Source organism: Parambassis ranga, chromosome 24 (genome assembly GCF_900634625.1).
Source record: "Parambassis ranga chromosome 24, fParRan2.1, whole genome shotgun sequence".
Classification (NCBI taxonomy): Eukaryota; Metazoa; Chordata; class Actinopteri; family Ambassidae; genus Parambassis; species Parambassis ranga.
In genome coordinates this window covers 16,249,510-16,264,626 of record NC_041043.1, presented here as the reverse complement: position 1 = coordinate 16,264,626, position 15,117 = coordinate 16,249,510, and the positions used below count along the sequence as shown (strand labels likewise).

The following is a 15,117-nucleotide window of genomic DNA, read 5'->3' as shown; positions in this document are numbered from 1 at the left end:
CTGCTCTCCCTGAACACACTGTTCAGTCATGACCTTCTTCATGAATACTCCATAACTACAGCAAAACACTTCAGTGACAACTTAGAAACAGGTCGCATGCTGTAAAACCATCAGCAGCGGTGTCTTCATTTATAGATTTTGTCACGTGTATCTTTGAACGGAAGTTAAGATGACTCGTCTGCAAATGTCGCTTCAGGTTTATTGTTTTTACCGCTGATAGTCGCTCCGCACGGTTTGAACCGTCTTGATTGTCTTGAAATTAAACGTGTCCGTGTGTCTGTTCTCCTGTTTTGTGTGACCATGCATGAGGACGCCTTCTTCCAGCATCGCGGCGCAACGTCCTTACACAGAGAGATCACTTCTGATTGGCTCTCTGCCGCCGTCTCCTGATTCGTCCCTCCCTTTCCACAAACAAAATTTGCTCTGATTGGATCTCGTCTCCATCAATAATTTCGTCTCGTTTTTATTCGTTGACGAAAGTGTCAATCCATTTCGTCTTCATTTTTGGCACCGTGCGTTAGTTTTTATTTAGTTATCGTCTCGTTTTTATCAGCAAAAAAAGGTCGTTAACGAAAACTATGACGAAAATGATTCGTCAACAAAATTAACACTGGTTCCAATGTTAGGTCAGTACCCTCAGACCTCCACCTTAACCTCAGAACAACAGAGGTCAGTAGATTCCTTCAGGCTCCAGAACTGAATAGAACTCCTGGACTGTGCATACATGTAAAAGAAGCACTGATATGGACACTTCATGGTGACTTTGTTTCTCAGCCTCAGAGGTCAACATGTTACTCAAACCTTTATCTACCTTTATCTATCAGACCTGACACAAAGCCCTGCCACAGACTGGCCAGCTGTGCAGGGTCTAACCCCGCCTGCACAATATTTAGTGTCTGTCCAAACACTTTGACTTCTTTTACTTACTTTTGGTGATTTTCTATTTGAATGGAATATCAGGGTTCTAGCTTTGATTTAGGTGTATTTACTGATGCTGTCTGGTCTGTTTGGGGCGTCTGAGTTAAATTAAAGTCAGTTCTGACAACATTTGTCCATTTAAATCCAAATTATTCTAAAGTTCCTCATTTCTGAGTGGGCGCCCCACTCAGCCACAATATGACTTATTTTTAGTTACACCGCCCGTCAGAGTGATCACGTCATCTGGACTGTCACACACACAGTCACACACATTCATTCTGTGATTCTGCGTGGGAGAAAGTCCTTCCGTCCATTAGCTTAGCATTAGCATGCTAAGATGTCCGATTTGAACACTTCCTGTCTTGTGTCGCACCATCAACTCGACAGAATGGAAACATTTTGTTTCTTCACCTTTAAACAAGAAAAACAAAGTCTAGAGGAAATTCTTTGAAATGTCGACTCTGACACAACAGAGGTTTGTGAAACGAGTTTCTTTGGACTGCGGCTCTTGTGTGAAGTGAAGTGATGAAACTCAGAGCTTGTCGTGTGAAGGCGGTCATGTATGACCACAAAGAGGAAGTGGGGGCATCGTCTGACTGATCAGTGAAGCCTGACAGCTGACAGAAAGTGACAGAGTGAGGCGGAGTGGGACAGAATGGCTGTGCTGGGACTGATCCTGAAGTTTGTGCTTCTGTTCGAAGGTAAAACTCTGTTTGGTTTTTACAGGATTTTACAGGAGATGAAGGTTTGAACCAGTCAAACGTGACTGATGCTGTGAAGGTGAAGAAGATCATTTCTGGGTGTTACAGATTGAAACAGGTCATTTTTCTGTCGGTGGATTATGTTGAAAACATCTGGCTTCATGTCAGCAGTGTTAGCACATCACTGTAGTTTATTAGAACACACAAACCTCACATCCCACTGTAACACAATGTAAAGTGTGAAAATGCTTTAGCTTAGCATACGGACATACAGTAGCCTAAAACTGACTCAGTTAGCGGAGGCTAAATGCTTTAGCTGCTAACATTTTAGGATTACTGACATGTTTACACGGACACAAACCAGCTTTGACTGTAAGCTTTATTTCTGTTTTTGTTTGTTTTGAATATACAGACTGATGACTGGGGGGCGGGGCTAAAGTGCTCTCTGTCTCTATAGGCCTCACAGTCACAGTTAATGAGATGAACTTCGTGTGTGTGTGCAGTGTTCAGAAACCTTTTCTCTGCTGCAGGTGTCAGTGGGGAGGATGTGTTTCTCTACTTCAGATCTGGACAGGACGCCATATTGCCCTGTGACAGGGTATCCCCAGAAGAAACACAATGCTCCCACATATACTGGTATCACGACAGTGATCAGACTAAGACTGTATTTGAGGTTAACCAGGGAAAGGTTAGCCAGAACTCAACTCGAGCTGCCAGGCTGCGTCTGGTCACTGGATGCTCTCTGATCATCAACAACATCACTGCTGAGGACGCTGGTCGTTACGGCTGTCAGTCTGAGAACACCGCTAATGATGACTCTTTTGTGTATCTAAGTGTTTTGACCAGTGAGTACTTTTCCATCTTCAGCAGATGCTCCACATGTTCGTCTTCTTAACAGCCATTTCTTTTGTTTTCTGTCAGTTTCATCATCTGCAGCAGACGCTGATGCTCAGACGGACGACCGCATCACACTGACCTGCTCTCTGCTCAGATACCTGCAGGTGCCTCTCTGTCCAGAGAACAGCCTCCAGTGGGTGAACGAGACAGGAGCTGTTCTGTCTGGTGAAGGTGTCGGGTATGAGCTCAATGGACAGAAGGACTGTGGTTCTTCTCTGACTGTGACACGTCAGAGCGGCCAGAACAGAAGATACACCTGCCGCTTTGTTGAGAGAGGCAGCATGAAGATAGATGCTGAGTACACATGTAGGGTCATAAAATGAAGCAGCTCTCTTGGAGTCAGATAACAACCCATCAGATATCTTTAAAATGTTTTCTTCTGACCTCAGTTCCCCGTCAGAGTGAGACCTTCATCATCGTTGGTGCAGTGGGCGGGGCGTTGCTGGTGGTGCTGGTCGTCATCACAGCCGTCCTCCTCCTCAAATACAGGAAGAGAGCCCAAACACCAAACACAGACGGTAATTACTTCCATTCAGAGTTCAGCTGCCTCATGGAACACCAACAAACAAGGCCTGATACTCATTCTGACCACTAGAGGCTGATATCAGGACACATTCTGAGATGACTGTCAGAAAGACGAGGGTCTGAAATTAATGTCTGAGGAATGAATTTTGGCATGATCTGAATTCTAATTAATCTCTCTATTCCAGCCAGAATTATGAGATTTCTTCTCAAAATTCTGAAGAAATAAAAAGTTAAAATTCTAACTTTAATCTCCTAAATCTGAAAGAAAATGTCAAGTTTGAAATGAGATGAGACAATAACAGAATTCTAATTCTAAACGTCAAAATTACCATGACGACAGCCACGCGGTGTGACGACCCCTGTGGTCTGTCACTGTTCTGTTAGTGCCACATATAAAGGAGTGCTGTTAAAGGTAGGGTAGGAGGTTTTAAAACTCAGTGAGAGTCAGCCAGATTTAAAGTAAAGCCACGCCCCTTTCTCTCGGAGCTCACCCTGAAGCCACGCCTCCAATCACATGGACGCCATCACCTGAAGACGAGCTGCGGTCTGTGACTTCGGCCATCATGCACGTACCTCTCTGGTGCACAGAGCAGGAAGAGAGTGACAACCAGCCAATACTCCTACAGGGTCCACCCGGAGGATTGGCTGATGTTTTTATGTTTTATAGCTTCAGATGATTCATATTCTTTGGTTTAATGAGAAACTGCCGAACTAATCGGTTGCTATCGGATTGTAAAGAGAAGTTACACTAATTTAACAAAAAGTGCATCAGAATGAAATCTCCTACCCGACCTTTAAAGCAGAGCTGTTGCTATGGTTACCTCTATATGATTAACCCAGCACAGTATCAGTGTTTTTAAAATGTCATCCTGAAGGGCTATAAATCAATTTCTTGATCACAGAATTGCACTGATATGTTCAAATTGATCCTTTTTTTTCAGGCGCTCAAAAACAATCCCACCATGTAGTAAGTATTTTTTTTAACATATACATCATTTACTAATTTATAATCAATAAAACACCACAGGAATACTCAAAGAGTAAAGCCAATTCTGAAATTGATTGATTTATTTGTTACATGGATATAAATTAAATCTGCGCTCTCTGCTGCCACCGCTGGCAGGCAGCTGAACTGCAGCGTTACTGAGCACTGTGTTTGCACTCAGGAGGAGCCGGAGGGGGGTCTGACCTACGTCACTGTCGACCACAACAACAAAAACACCTCCCCTGAGGAGAAAGTAAGCCACGCCTCTTAATCCACTGATATAATCCAGGCTGTAATTTATCATCTGTCTGTTATAATGTTGTATTTCTACCCTTAGCTTCTCTCGTGTTTCCTGTTTTATTTTGGCAGTTCTCCTGTGACTTCCTGTCGTCGTGTTTTTTTCCCGCCTGTCTGTCTGCTTGCTCCGCCCTGATTGACTCCACCAGTTTTTTGTCAGCTCCACCTCTAGCTCATACTAACGTGTGGTTGATTGTGTGTACTGCAGGTTGAAGAGAAGGAGAGGGTGACCTACTCCACCCTCAGAGCTCCAGGGGAGGCGGAGGCAGACGATGACCCTGCTAACGTTTACAGCTTCATCAGATGAACACACTTTAAATAAATCAGAGGAAGCGCCGTGAACGTCAGCCGGGTATTTTTGTCTTCTCTGTGGTCGGAGCGTCGTGTCATTAAGCTTCAGCAGCACGCTGACGTCCAGCAGGAGGTGGAGGTGCTGAGCTCATCCATGATGGAAAAACATGATTCATGCGTCTGTTTTCTTTCCTTCAAACACTCACACTTAAACTGCCATTATTGATTATGTGTATATATAAAGCTGAAAATTGAACTGTTTCCTGGGTGCTCTGGCCCTGCTGGCTGCTGATTGGTCCGTTCAGATTCTGCAGCAGGAGTCCTCTGTGGTCTGCCTGTTCCTCCTCTGTGGTTCAGCTTGTTTTCAGTTGCCTTCTCTTTACTCTTTATTTGTACTTTGGCTTTTTATTTATTAAACTTGACTTTTGTTTGGAGTTCGCCTTTTTGTCTGCATTTGGGTCTTTTTGACAATCACTCAACAATTCTCCTCTGTTCATGGAGGAGTTAGCGCCCTCTGGGTCATGAACAGGAAGTGGACAGACTCTTCTGACACTGCTCTGCTTTGGACTGATGTTATTGATCTATGGCTCCCCCTGATGGACAAAGTCTCTGTTACAACAATCAATAAAATGCTGATGAACTAATAATAACAGAAAAATATCAATACATCATGGTCAATGTATACAACACTGCAGCAGAGCTCTTGTCTCCACTTTACACCACAAATATCTGCTTATTAATATAAACCATCAGCTGTGAGGCCTCTCGTCTTATTGATGGAGGCGTACAGGTGGGCGGGGTCCACAGAGGCTGCAGCGGAGCTGACAGGTGTAGATCAGGTTTAAAGAAACAAGTAAAACATCACATCACTGACAGTTTGAGGAAGATGAGAAGATGCTGTGAGAGCTGTGGGGTCCTCTTCCTCAGAGTTATTTGTTAAGAGCTGAAGAGGAAGTGTTTCCGTGAGAATGTGGCTGCAGCAGAGCTGCTGAAGAACGTGAGGTTTAGTGACGAAACCACCACGTCTGAGCGGACTGAGCGCCACACATGCAGTTCCTCTTGATTCTGTCAGAGAGTGTCAGAGCAAGAGGAAGAAGAACGATGGCTGCATTCAGATGGACTGAGATGTCTCTGTTTGTGATGATGATGCTGCCATTTACAGGTAAGAACACATGGAATGTAAAAGAAACGATCAAACATCTGGACTGTACTGATTATTGATACTGTACTTTGTCTACGTTTATTTTTATTTTCTCATCAGAAACTCGAGAAACCGTCACTGTCAGAGAGCAGCAGGACGTCACTTTACCTTGTAGAGACAGAAAAGATTTGAATGATCAGTGTCACAGTATTACCTGGCTGTTCACGAAAACACGAACAAAGGGAATATTTACACTGTGGGAACATGGGAAGATTCAGTCTGCAGATAAATCAGACAGACTGACACTGACAGCAGACTGTTCTCTGGTTATAAAGAAGGTCAGAGCTGAGGATGCTGGTCTTTACGCCTGCAGACAGTTTAACACATCAGGACATAAAGTGGGTCAGGACTCTCTGATTGATCTGTCTGTCTCTCACAGTGAGTATTCACATCATCATGTTCAGTTTGATCTGTCTCATTAGAACACAGTGAAACATGAATTATAGCTGCAGTGAGGAAGCTGAATGTAAAACCACTGAGACAGTTACATCATGTTGCTCTGTGTCGACACATGGAGGGAGTGAATGTGTAACACAGCACGTCTGACTGATCGATGATCAATAATAATGTGATGACATCATCAGGAAGCTGTATCTGATTCAGTGTATTCAACCATGACCATTTATTGTTACACGTTCACGTTTTTTTTGGGAAGGTACAAAACCACCTCCACCGCCTCCACCACCACCACCAACAACAACAACAATAACCATGACAACGGCTGCAACATCAAAACCTCCACCACCGGCAACAACAGTGAGACAAACAACAACAACCATGATGATGATGAGAACAGCACCACCTGCCTCAACAACAACACAAACAATGGCAGCATCAGCAACAACTGACTCAAGCCTGGAACCACCTGAAGAATCTAATCCAGGTATGTAAACAACACAACAACAACATAAGAACAGCAACATATAAATGTAAATAGGAAATATTTCATGTAGAAACAAACTCATGAACATTAACTCATAAACAACAAATAGAGCTCTATCTATCTATCTATCTATCTATCTATCTATCTATCTATCTATCTATCTATCTATCTATCTATCTATCTATCTATCTATCTATCTATCTATCTATCTATCTATCTATCTATCTATCTATCTATCTACACCACCACCATCTCTATTCCCATCTCCTCTCCTCTTCTTCTTCTTCTCCTGTCCTCTCCCCTCATCAGGCCGATGTATGATCCATTGTTTCATGGTACTAACTGTACGTCCAGTTTTCCTGGTAGTTCAAGACAGTTTTGATTGTAAGAGGTTCTATATGAATAAAGTTGAATTCCTATGGGTCAGTGTAGACTGAGCTGCATCGTGTCGTTCTCTGTTCAGGTGGGCTGAGGTTGGTCTTGGGTCTTGTGGGTGTAGCAGCGCTCTCAGCCGCCGTTGTGTCCGTCAACATGTGGATCAGAAGAAAAGGTGACGACACTTGCAGACTAAAACCAGACGCTCTGATGAATGTTCTCCATGAAGGCTGAAGCTGAACTCCTCTTTTGTCTTTTCAGGTCACAGAGCTGATCGTGGCCGCACTGTGAGTTTAACACAACGAAACACAAACACACACACTGACGCAGTGAAGAGCTGTGAAGGTCTGATGTTTTGTGTTTCCACAGGCGCACAGTGATGGAGATGATGTGGTGGTGACCTATGAAAACCTTTCAGCTTCTGTTAGAATCCACACACCAACACATCAGAGGTGAAGATGTTTCTGAGCTGCAGCTGGACTCCAGCTCAGAGAACTCCAGAAACCATCGACACAGTGAACTAAAGTGTGACGACATGTGACGTCACCGCCTGCTCCAATCCCATAAACCCTTATGTGTCATATAAAGGCCTTACTGTTATTTACATATGCACAGACCTGTTTTATTTTGTATTGCTGAGAGTAATAAAGTTTATAAATCAACATTCACTCAGACTCAGTCACACTTTGAGCTTTATGACTCTCTGCTGTACCAACAGTGCACACAGGGGGTGCTGTATGAGAGTGTCAGATGTTGTTAGTGTGTTCTGCTGCCCCCCAGTGGTCAAACTAAGGTGTCACAACGGTTTGACTTCAGAAAGTAAACAGCAGAGAGCAGCCATGATGTTTCCTGCTGTCTTTATGACTCTTTGCAGACATGTTTAGCCTACATACCACACCATGAGGCAGTAGGTGAGGACAGTCTTAATAGTGGCCTGATAGAAGGACACCAGCAGTTTCCTGTTCATGTTGTTCCTCTGGAGCACTCTGAGTGTAGCCTCTGTGACCATGACAGGTCCTCAGAGATGTGAACACCCAGGAGTTTGAAGTATTGACTTGCTCCACACAGACACCATTTATACAGAGGGGGCGGATCCATGTCCCTCCTCCCCCGGGGTTTTTAAACACAGAGCTGTCAGTCCTGACCCTGCAGTTCTTTAAGTGCTGTAGCCTTTGCCAGACCCTCTAAGGATTATTGTGTGTCAGTCAGTCAAAAACACTCTAGCGGTCAGAATGAATGAAAGACCCCGAACATGGGGAACATGTCACAGTTATATCTGCATCAGCCTACCCCCTCCTAATCAAGTCACACCCTCTTCTAGCTGGTCACAGACCCACTGTCTCCTGGTTATACTTTGACGTTTTAAGTTGGCTTCCTGGAGTGTGAGATGTTAATTCACATCTTAATGATATTTTCCTGGAGTCCCGTAGGTCACAGAGCCATTTGTCTCCTGATCGCACCTTGAGGTTGACCTCCTGTAGTGTGGGATACAGTTCAGGGGTTTGGATACAGCATCCGCTGACCTCCTGTAGTGTGGGATACAGCTGAGGGATTTGGATACAGTATCTCCTCCTGGAGTCTGTTGTGTGTTGGAAGGGCCTGGCCATCAACATGGAATGGCAAAAGGCAGGGGAACTGTCACATTGGTGAGAAACAAGACGTGGGGTGGTGCAGGGAAGTGAGCTCAAAGATTAAGGGAGGCTGTGCTATACAGGGAGAGGCACAGATGTTTCAGGGAATTAACAACAAGGGTTAAAGATTAAAGTAACAACAAATATTTAGGATAGACTGCATACAGAGATCAAAATTTCCATCACAGTCAGCTGATCCTGGATTGTCTGTAGGCCTCCTTTGCTTTACACCTCTCTTCATTCAGGCCGTCATTCAAAGGAAACTACAGGTGGGGCAGCAGACCAACAGGCTCAGAAGTGCAGGACTGGAAATACACTTTTAGTTGTTTGCCCACCAGAGGGCAGCAAAACACACTAAAAACAGACTGAAGACTCTCAGAGCTGGTGTGATGACAGTGAGCAGGAAGTGAGCGTCAGAGACACACAGAGAGATTTACTGTGAAACAGCTGAGCTCAGATTATATCTACTGAAGACAGTGGAGGAGGGCTGCATGACAGCATGATTGGCTGAAAGAATGAGGAACGCCCTCAGACAGCTAAGTTCTGATATTTAATCAATACTGTGTAAATGAGTCAAACATGAAAAAATCTGATGTTTAGTCCAGAAGCAGGTGAAAATAATGATTTTATCTCCGTTCATGGAGGAGTTAGCGCCCTCTGGGTCATGAACAGGAAGTGGACAGACTCTTCTGACACTGCTCTGCTTTGGACTGATGTTATTGATCTATGGCTCCCCCTGCTGGACAAAGTCTTTGTTACAACAATCAATAATTCTCACATCCACAGTGACTCAATCATACATCGACACATCGATCAGCTTTGATTAGTGTTGATACAATAACATGTTTTCCTCATAGAAAAGACAAAGTTTTATTTATTTTTTTTATTTTTACATGGCTGGCGTGCCATTCGTTTGCTCTTTAATTATTTTTCGAGAAACTTCATTTGGGAATTTATTTTGAAGACCGAGCGTGATTTGGAGATTTTCTGCCTTCATCCATCCAGTGTGGCCACCAACCACCGTCAGTCAAATGCCTATTGGATGAAGATCAAAGATGTTTTGAAGTTAAGAACCTTTTTTATTCTACGTGATTGGGTCATCACACATTGATACACATCAATTTGAATCAGTATTGATGTAATATCATGTTTTTCTCCTAGAGGAAATCTACAGTCTAAACTGTATGTTTAGGCCCCTTAGCCAGTGTTGTATGATTGAGGAGCCCTATGAATGTAAATCGCATAACATGATAAAAAAAAAAAAAAAAAAATGATCAGGACCCTTTATTTTCACTTTGGATAACACAGTGGTGCACAGGCTGGTGTGTCTCTTAGTTTCTATCTTTGTATGTCTGTGACCAGTAAGGAGCAGAAGATGTATTTGTGTCACAATTTCAGGTTTATTTTTGAGATATTTATCAAACTGTTACATTTGCATGAGTGAGCGTGAGGTTGAGTTATAAACTGGTTTAACCACTAGCTATACCAGCAACAGAATGTCAAGTGGGAAGAAACTAAGTAGACAATCACTTACTTTAAGTTGCCACTAAAATTACATAACAGCATGATTTAGACTTTTCATGCTTCTTCTTCACATTTGGGAAACTGCACACAGTTTATGAGGTGAAGGAACAAGGGTGATGGCCATACGTGGAGTCAGATCTAACTCTTCCTCTGTAACCCCCGGTGCAGGAGTGAAACGAAAGTGCTGCAGGAGGGTGGAAAAGAAGATGAACAGCTCCATCCTGGCCAGACTCTCTCCAAGACAAATCCTTTGACCTGCGAGAGAAACATTTAGAAAACATTAAGGTGTGCTGTCACTACATGTAACCTAATGTGATGGCTGAACATGCAAACCTGCAGAAAAAGGCATGAAGGCGTCTCGCTTGACGAACTTGTTGTCTTTGTCCAGGAAGTGAGCAGGATGAAAGGTGTGTGGCTTCTCCCACTCACTGGCATCATGTAGGACGGACGTTAAGAGAGGATACACCGTGGTTCCCTGCAGAGATTACAGTACAGATTCAGAGAGGGCAGGGAGTCATAAAAAGTAGACGTATGTAATATTCCAGTGCTTCTTAAATACTTTAAGTTTAGGTAGTGCAAATGCACCAAAAGAAGGTTCCTTCAGAAGTAACCGAAAAACTGCAGCTTTAAGGGGTGGAAGGGTTCACTAAATCCACAGTTCAGTTCGTACCACGGTTCTGAGGTCACGGTTTTCGGTCCGGTTCGGTTTATATTGTTGAGGTTTTTTCTACTTTTAATACTCTGGAAATACCAAATGGGCAAAAAATACAGCCTATGTATTCAACATTCAACGTATTTAAGAATCAGTTCAGTGTTTCCCCCATCATTATATCAGGTCAAGTCAATTTAATTTCTTTTTAATTTCTATATAGCACCAGATCATAACAGAAGCCATTTAAGAAATATAGAACAGGTCTACACCTTGTTCTTTTGTTAAACAAACTAAACAGCTCATGTTATTTATCTTATTTGTACAGCTTTCTAACTAGTCACTTGAGGCTGACCCCCAGAATTAATTATTTTCCCATATGTGTTCTAACCTTTTTGATGAAATGACCCTGAAAAGTGATGTCTCTGGTGGTTCTGTGAGGAACTGCAGCAGGCAGGATGCTGGCCAGTCGCTGTGTCTCATGAATGACGGCGTCAGTGAAGGGTAGATTCTTCCTGTCAGCAACCCGCACCTGCCGATCTCCGATTACGTTGCTCAGCTCTACTTGTACTTGGTCTGGAGATGAAATAGGATGACTTTAAATCACAATTTAATGACTAAGCAAATTCATCCTGGGGTGGATCACTTGGCCTCATCACCTTGGATCTTTGGATACCTGGCCATAAACAGAAGGCCCCATCTCAGTGTAGTTGCAGTTGTTTCAGTGCCAGCAGCAAACAGGTTCATGACTGTTATCAGAAGGTTAGTGTCGTTGAAGTGTCTGTTGGTAATCCCAGATTCCTGAGCAGAAACAAATTTTAAGGCATTTGTATGCAGTCACTGTGTGTCTCCACATAAGTATCTTGTACTGCTCACTGTTTGTTGTAGCCATGGGGCTCGTATATGTTTACCTTCAGTTCTTCAGTTCTTTCTTGTTTCTGGGGACTCTGGCTTTTAGTTTTAAATAACCTTAAAGGATCGAGTCCTCTGTTAACCCTTCATACTTCATCTCAGGAGTTATATGGTCCAATGGTGATTTGTGGAAAGAAACAAGGGTTTTTGCATTGGCTACACTGAGAGACTTTAGAATGGGGAAGAGGGCATGTGAGGACAAAACCATTGATGAATGTCAAAACCTCAGTGACGTTCTCAAGAACTTTCAACTTGTTGCAGGAGAAGCTTTTGATACCAGACAACCACTGAACTATGCAGTTTCTAATATCTGCTCCATGGTTTAAGGCAGCAGATTTGAATATGATGATCCAGAGTTTATGTCCATGATAGATCAAATAAACAGTCAGTCAACTTGGGACAGAGGGAGGTTAGGGACCTCCTTCTGTCGGAGTGGCCAGTGCCTGTCGCGGTGGATATCCCTGGATCCGTTGGTGGACACCAGAAGTCAGGGATGCTGTCAAGCTGAAGAAGGAGTTCTAGCGGGGTGGCTTAGTGGAACTCAAGCTAATGGGTATCGGCAGTCCAAGCCTAGGGTAGTTGCCGGTAGAGCCGGCTTAATAGTGTCGAAGACACTGGAGAAATCAAAAAACATGACCCTCCCAGTGCTTGCTGGCTTGTCCAGGTGGGTGTAGACATGGTTCAGAAGGTGGATGATGGCATCTTTAACTCCCAGCTGGGGCTGATGACTGGAGAAGGTCCAGGTGAGGCCTAACTATAGGCTGGAGCTGTTCCAGAATGAGTCTCTCCAAGGTCTTCATGATGTGTGACATAAGTGCCAGTGGTCGGTAAGCCGAAGAACCGACACTATGCAGGACGTTTTCCACAGCGCAGGGACCCTCTGGAGACTCAGGCTCATGGTTAAGACCCGGTGAAACACTCCATAGAGCTGGGCAGCACAGTCCCGAGGACTAACGCTATCAGGTCATGCAGCCTAATGTTATTAAATAGACTTGAAATTTAAAGTTTAGAACTTGGAAATTGACTTGGGATTGGGGTCGAGAACAAAGACTTAAGACTTACTTGTGACTTGCAAAACAGTGACTTGGTCGCACCTGTCTAAGTTACTGTCACAGACACTCTTAGCACAAACATGTGGATGGAGAGCTAGAGGTTGTAGCTGTGAGGAGACTTGGACAGAACAGGGGTCATGCCAGCAGTATTTGGCATTTGTGTTGCAAAGACCTCACATGTGGTGGTGAAAGAAATATACAGTGCAATATTTGAGATATTTGTGACACTTCTACAGAAACATGCAGTACTTTAAAGCGCTATGCAAAGCTTTTATACACAACAAATATATAACAAATTTTTGGATATATGTGTAGCTAGCATTTGTGCATGTAGATACAGTTCCATACCTGGCGCACCAGAAAGGCATCCACCAGGCCTCTGCACATCTGTGGGTTGAGCGTCTCTTTCAAATGACTGAAGAATTCCAGGTTTTTTTTCTTGGTGGCTAAAGCCATGTTGTGAAATTTCTTCCTGTTTGCAATCCATTGGCATAACCATGGGAAGAGATTATATATCTGTCAACAATTATATACATATTATTAAAAATGACACAGAGTGGGAAATCTATAGCATGTCCAGCTGCCCTGGTTGACTGAGAATATTCATCAAAATAGTGGGGGAAAAAGTTTTTCATGAGGTGACATTTCTTTTGTAGTTTAGGGCAGGGTTTACCGACATATAAAATCATACCTGTATTGAAATGGAGCCCATAAGTTGATTGTTTCTGTTAACTCGATCTACCAAGGATGTGAACTCTGGATCATCATATTCAAATCTGCTGCCATAAACCATGGAGCAGATGATATTAGAGACCGCATAATTCAGTGGTTGTGTTGTGTCAAAAGCTTCTCCTATGAGACAGACAAGCATCAAGTAGTTTTGTCCTTTATTTTACTTTACTAATGGCTACGACTAATGACGATTTTAGTTAAGTTTACCTTTAAATGCATTTATAAGTTCCATGAGGTGTTGGCTTTCATCAGTGATTTTGTCCTCACATGCCCTTTTCCCCATTCCAAAGTCTCTGAGATTAGTCAATACAAAAAGCCTTGTTTCTTTCCACAAATCACCATTGGACCATACGATCCCTGAGATGAAGTATGAAGGGTTAACATATTACAGAGAATAAATACAAAACAAATACAATGAAACAGTTAAATCATTCTTAATGTTCTGTCCTTACCATGTCCTTGGCTAAATTCATTCATGATTTGCATTGGTTCTCTTTCTCCAAAGTCTTCATCACGGGTAACAAGTGCCTCCTTCACTGTCTTGTATCCTGCCAGGACCACCACTTTTTTGGGTCCAAAGTAGACCGTGAACACTGATCCATATTTCTTGGAAAACTATTGACAGCCAAACACACATCTGAACAATAACTATCTGCGGAGAACATCCAACAAACTACACTAAAGAAACTACTTCAGTGTCTTTCCCACCTTCATTAGTGTGTTGTGGGGTCTCTGCAGGTCCAGCTGCAGCAGGTTTCCCAGCAGAGGCAGTGGTGTGGGTCCTGGAGGCTCCTTCCTGCCATCTGAACTGAAGCTGGAGGTCAAGAGGAGATAGATGAGCAGCAGGACTGCCAGAGTCCCCAGAAAGGAGACAAAACTGAAGGACTGAAGGAAAACATCTACGAGCCCCATGTCTGAACAAAACAGTGAGCAGTACAAGAAACTTATGTGGAGACACACAGTGACTGCATGTTTTTAAGTGCAGAACAGTGGTTGGTCGAGGAAAATAAGGTGCAGCACATTGCCTGGGAAGATACTGAATGGCTCAACAAAACAAAGTAAATCATTAGTGTTTGAGTTGGTACTTTGGACTCTGTCAACAGCCCTTGATTTTGCATTCATCCTACTTGGAATTTAGCCATACAAAGTTGAAACGACTATACAAGATACTTTGCCCAAAACCTTATTTTGATATTTTGATTATGATATTTAAAGTGTGCACTAATCAATTAATTTCAACTGGCTGTGGATTGTTCAGTGGTTTGTACACATAAGATAATCCTTTATTAGTCCCCCACAAAAAATGTGTTACAGCAGGTAAACTAGAAGCACACATTGTAAATCAAATAGCACAAATAGATAAATATTAATGAATACAAAATCAATGAATGCTTGTCCTGTTAACAGAATAAAGTGACTTCAGTACTGAATTGTTATTGTACGTTATGCTCAGGTATGGTGACAATGACAATTTACATTATGTACATAAGAGCTGAAACACGTATTGTACTGTATAACAGAGCCAAGGTATTGCACAGCAGGTA

General features: G+C 43.0%; 2 protein-coding genes across 4 annotated transcripts in view; one reads left to right on the top strand and one right to left on the bottom strand.

Moving 5' to 3' along the window:
• The window catches only part of LOC114428309 (uncharacterized), a 49,084-nt gene extending 44,216 nt beyond the window's left edge, over window positions 1-4,868 (top strand). For 2 of the 3 annotated variants that reach the window (XM_028396607.1, XM_028396608.1), the window contains 6 exons: window positions 2,150-2,464; window positions 2,541-2,822; window positions 2,906-3,034; window positions 3,983-4,008; window positions 4,208-4,279; window positions 4,532-4,868. In XM_028396607.1, the coding sequence (XP_028252408.1) occupies window positions 2,150-2,464; window positions 2,541-2,822; window positions 2,906-3,034; window positions 3,983-4,008; window positions 4,208-4,279; window positions 4,532-4,630 (923 nt within the window). In that variant the 3' untranslated portion in view covers window positions 4,631-4,868. The remainder of the gene's footprint in view (window positions 1-2,149; window positions 2,465-2,540; window positions 2,823-2,905; window positions 3,035-3,982; window positions 4,009-4,207; window positions 4,280-4,531) is intronic. The other variant, XM_028396609.1, reaches the window with a different exon arrangement.
• A 5,216-nt stretch (window positions 4,869-10,084) lies between these two features.
• Window positions 10,085-14,609, bottom strand: LOC114428312 (cytochrome P450 2K4-like). The gene is made up of 9 exons (XM_028396613.1): window positions 14,282-14,609; window positions 14,026-14,188; window positions 13,781-13,930; window positions 13,533-13,693; window positions 13,190-13,357; window positions 11,537-11,678; window positions 11,269-11,453; window positions 10,562-10,703; window positions 10,085-10,483 (listed from the first exon to the last, which is right to left on the bottom strand). Exons 1-9 carry the CDS (start codon window positions 14,483-14,485, stop codon window positions 10,296-10,298), a joined length of 1,503 nt encoding a protein of 500 aa, XP_028252414.1. The 5' UTR covers window positions 14,486-14,609; the 3' UTR covers window positions 10,085-10,295.
• Between the last annotated feature and the right edge of the window lie 508 nt (window positions 14,610-15,117).

Excerpts from the sequence above, each read along its gene's own strand:
- LOC114428312 (XM_028396613.1), bottom strand. The coding sequence starts at position 14,485 with ATGGGGCTCGTAGATGTTTTCCTTCAGTCCTTCAGTTTTGTCTCCTTT. Across the intron at positions 13,931-14,025 it reads TGAATTTAGCCAAGGACATG|GGATCGTATGGTCCAATGGT; the intron begins GTAAGGACAGAA and ends ACTTCATCTCAG. Across the intron at positions 11,679-13,189 it reads ATGCCTTTCTGGTGCGCCAG|GAATCTGGGATTACCAACAG; the intron begins GTATGGAACTGT and ends GTTTCTGCTCAG.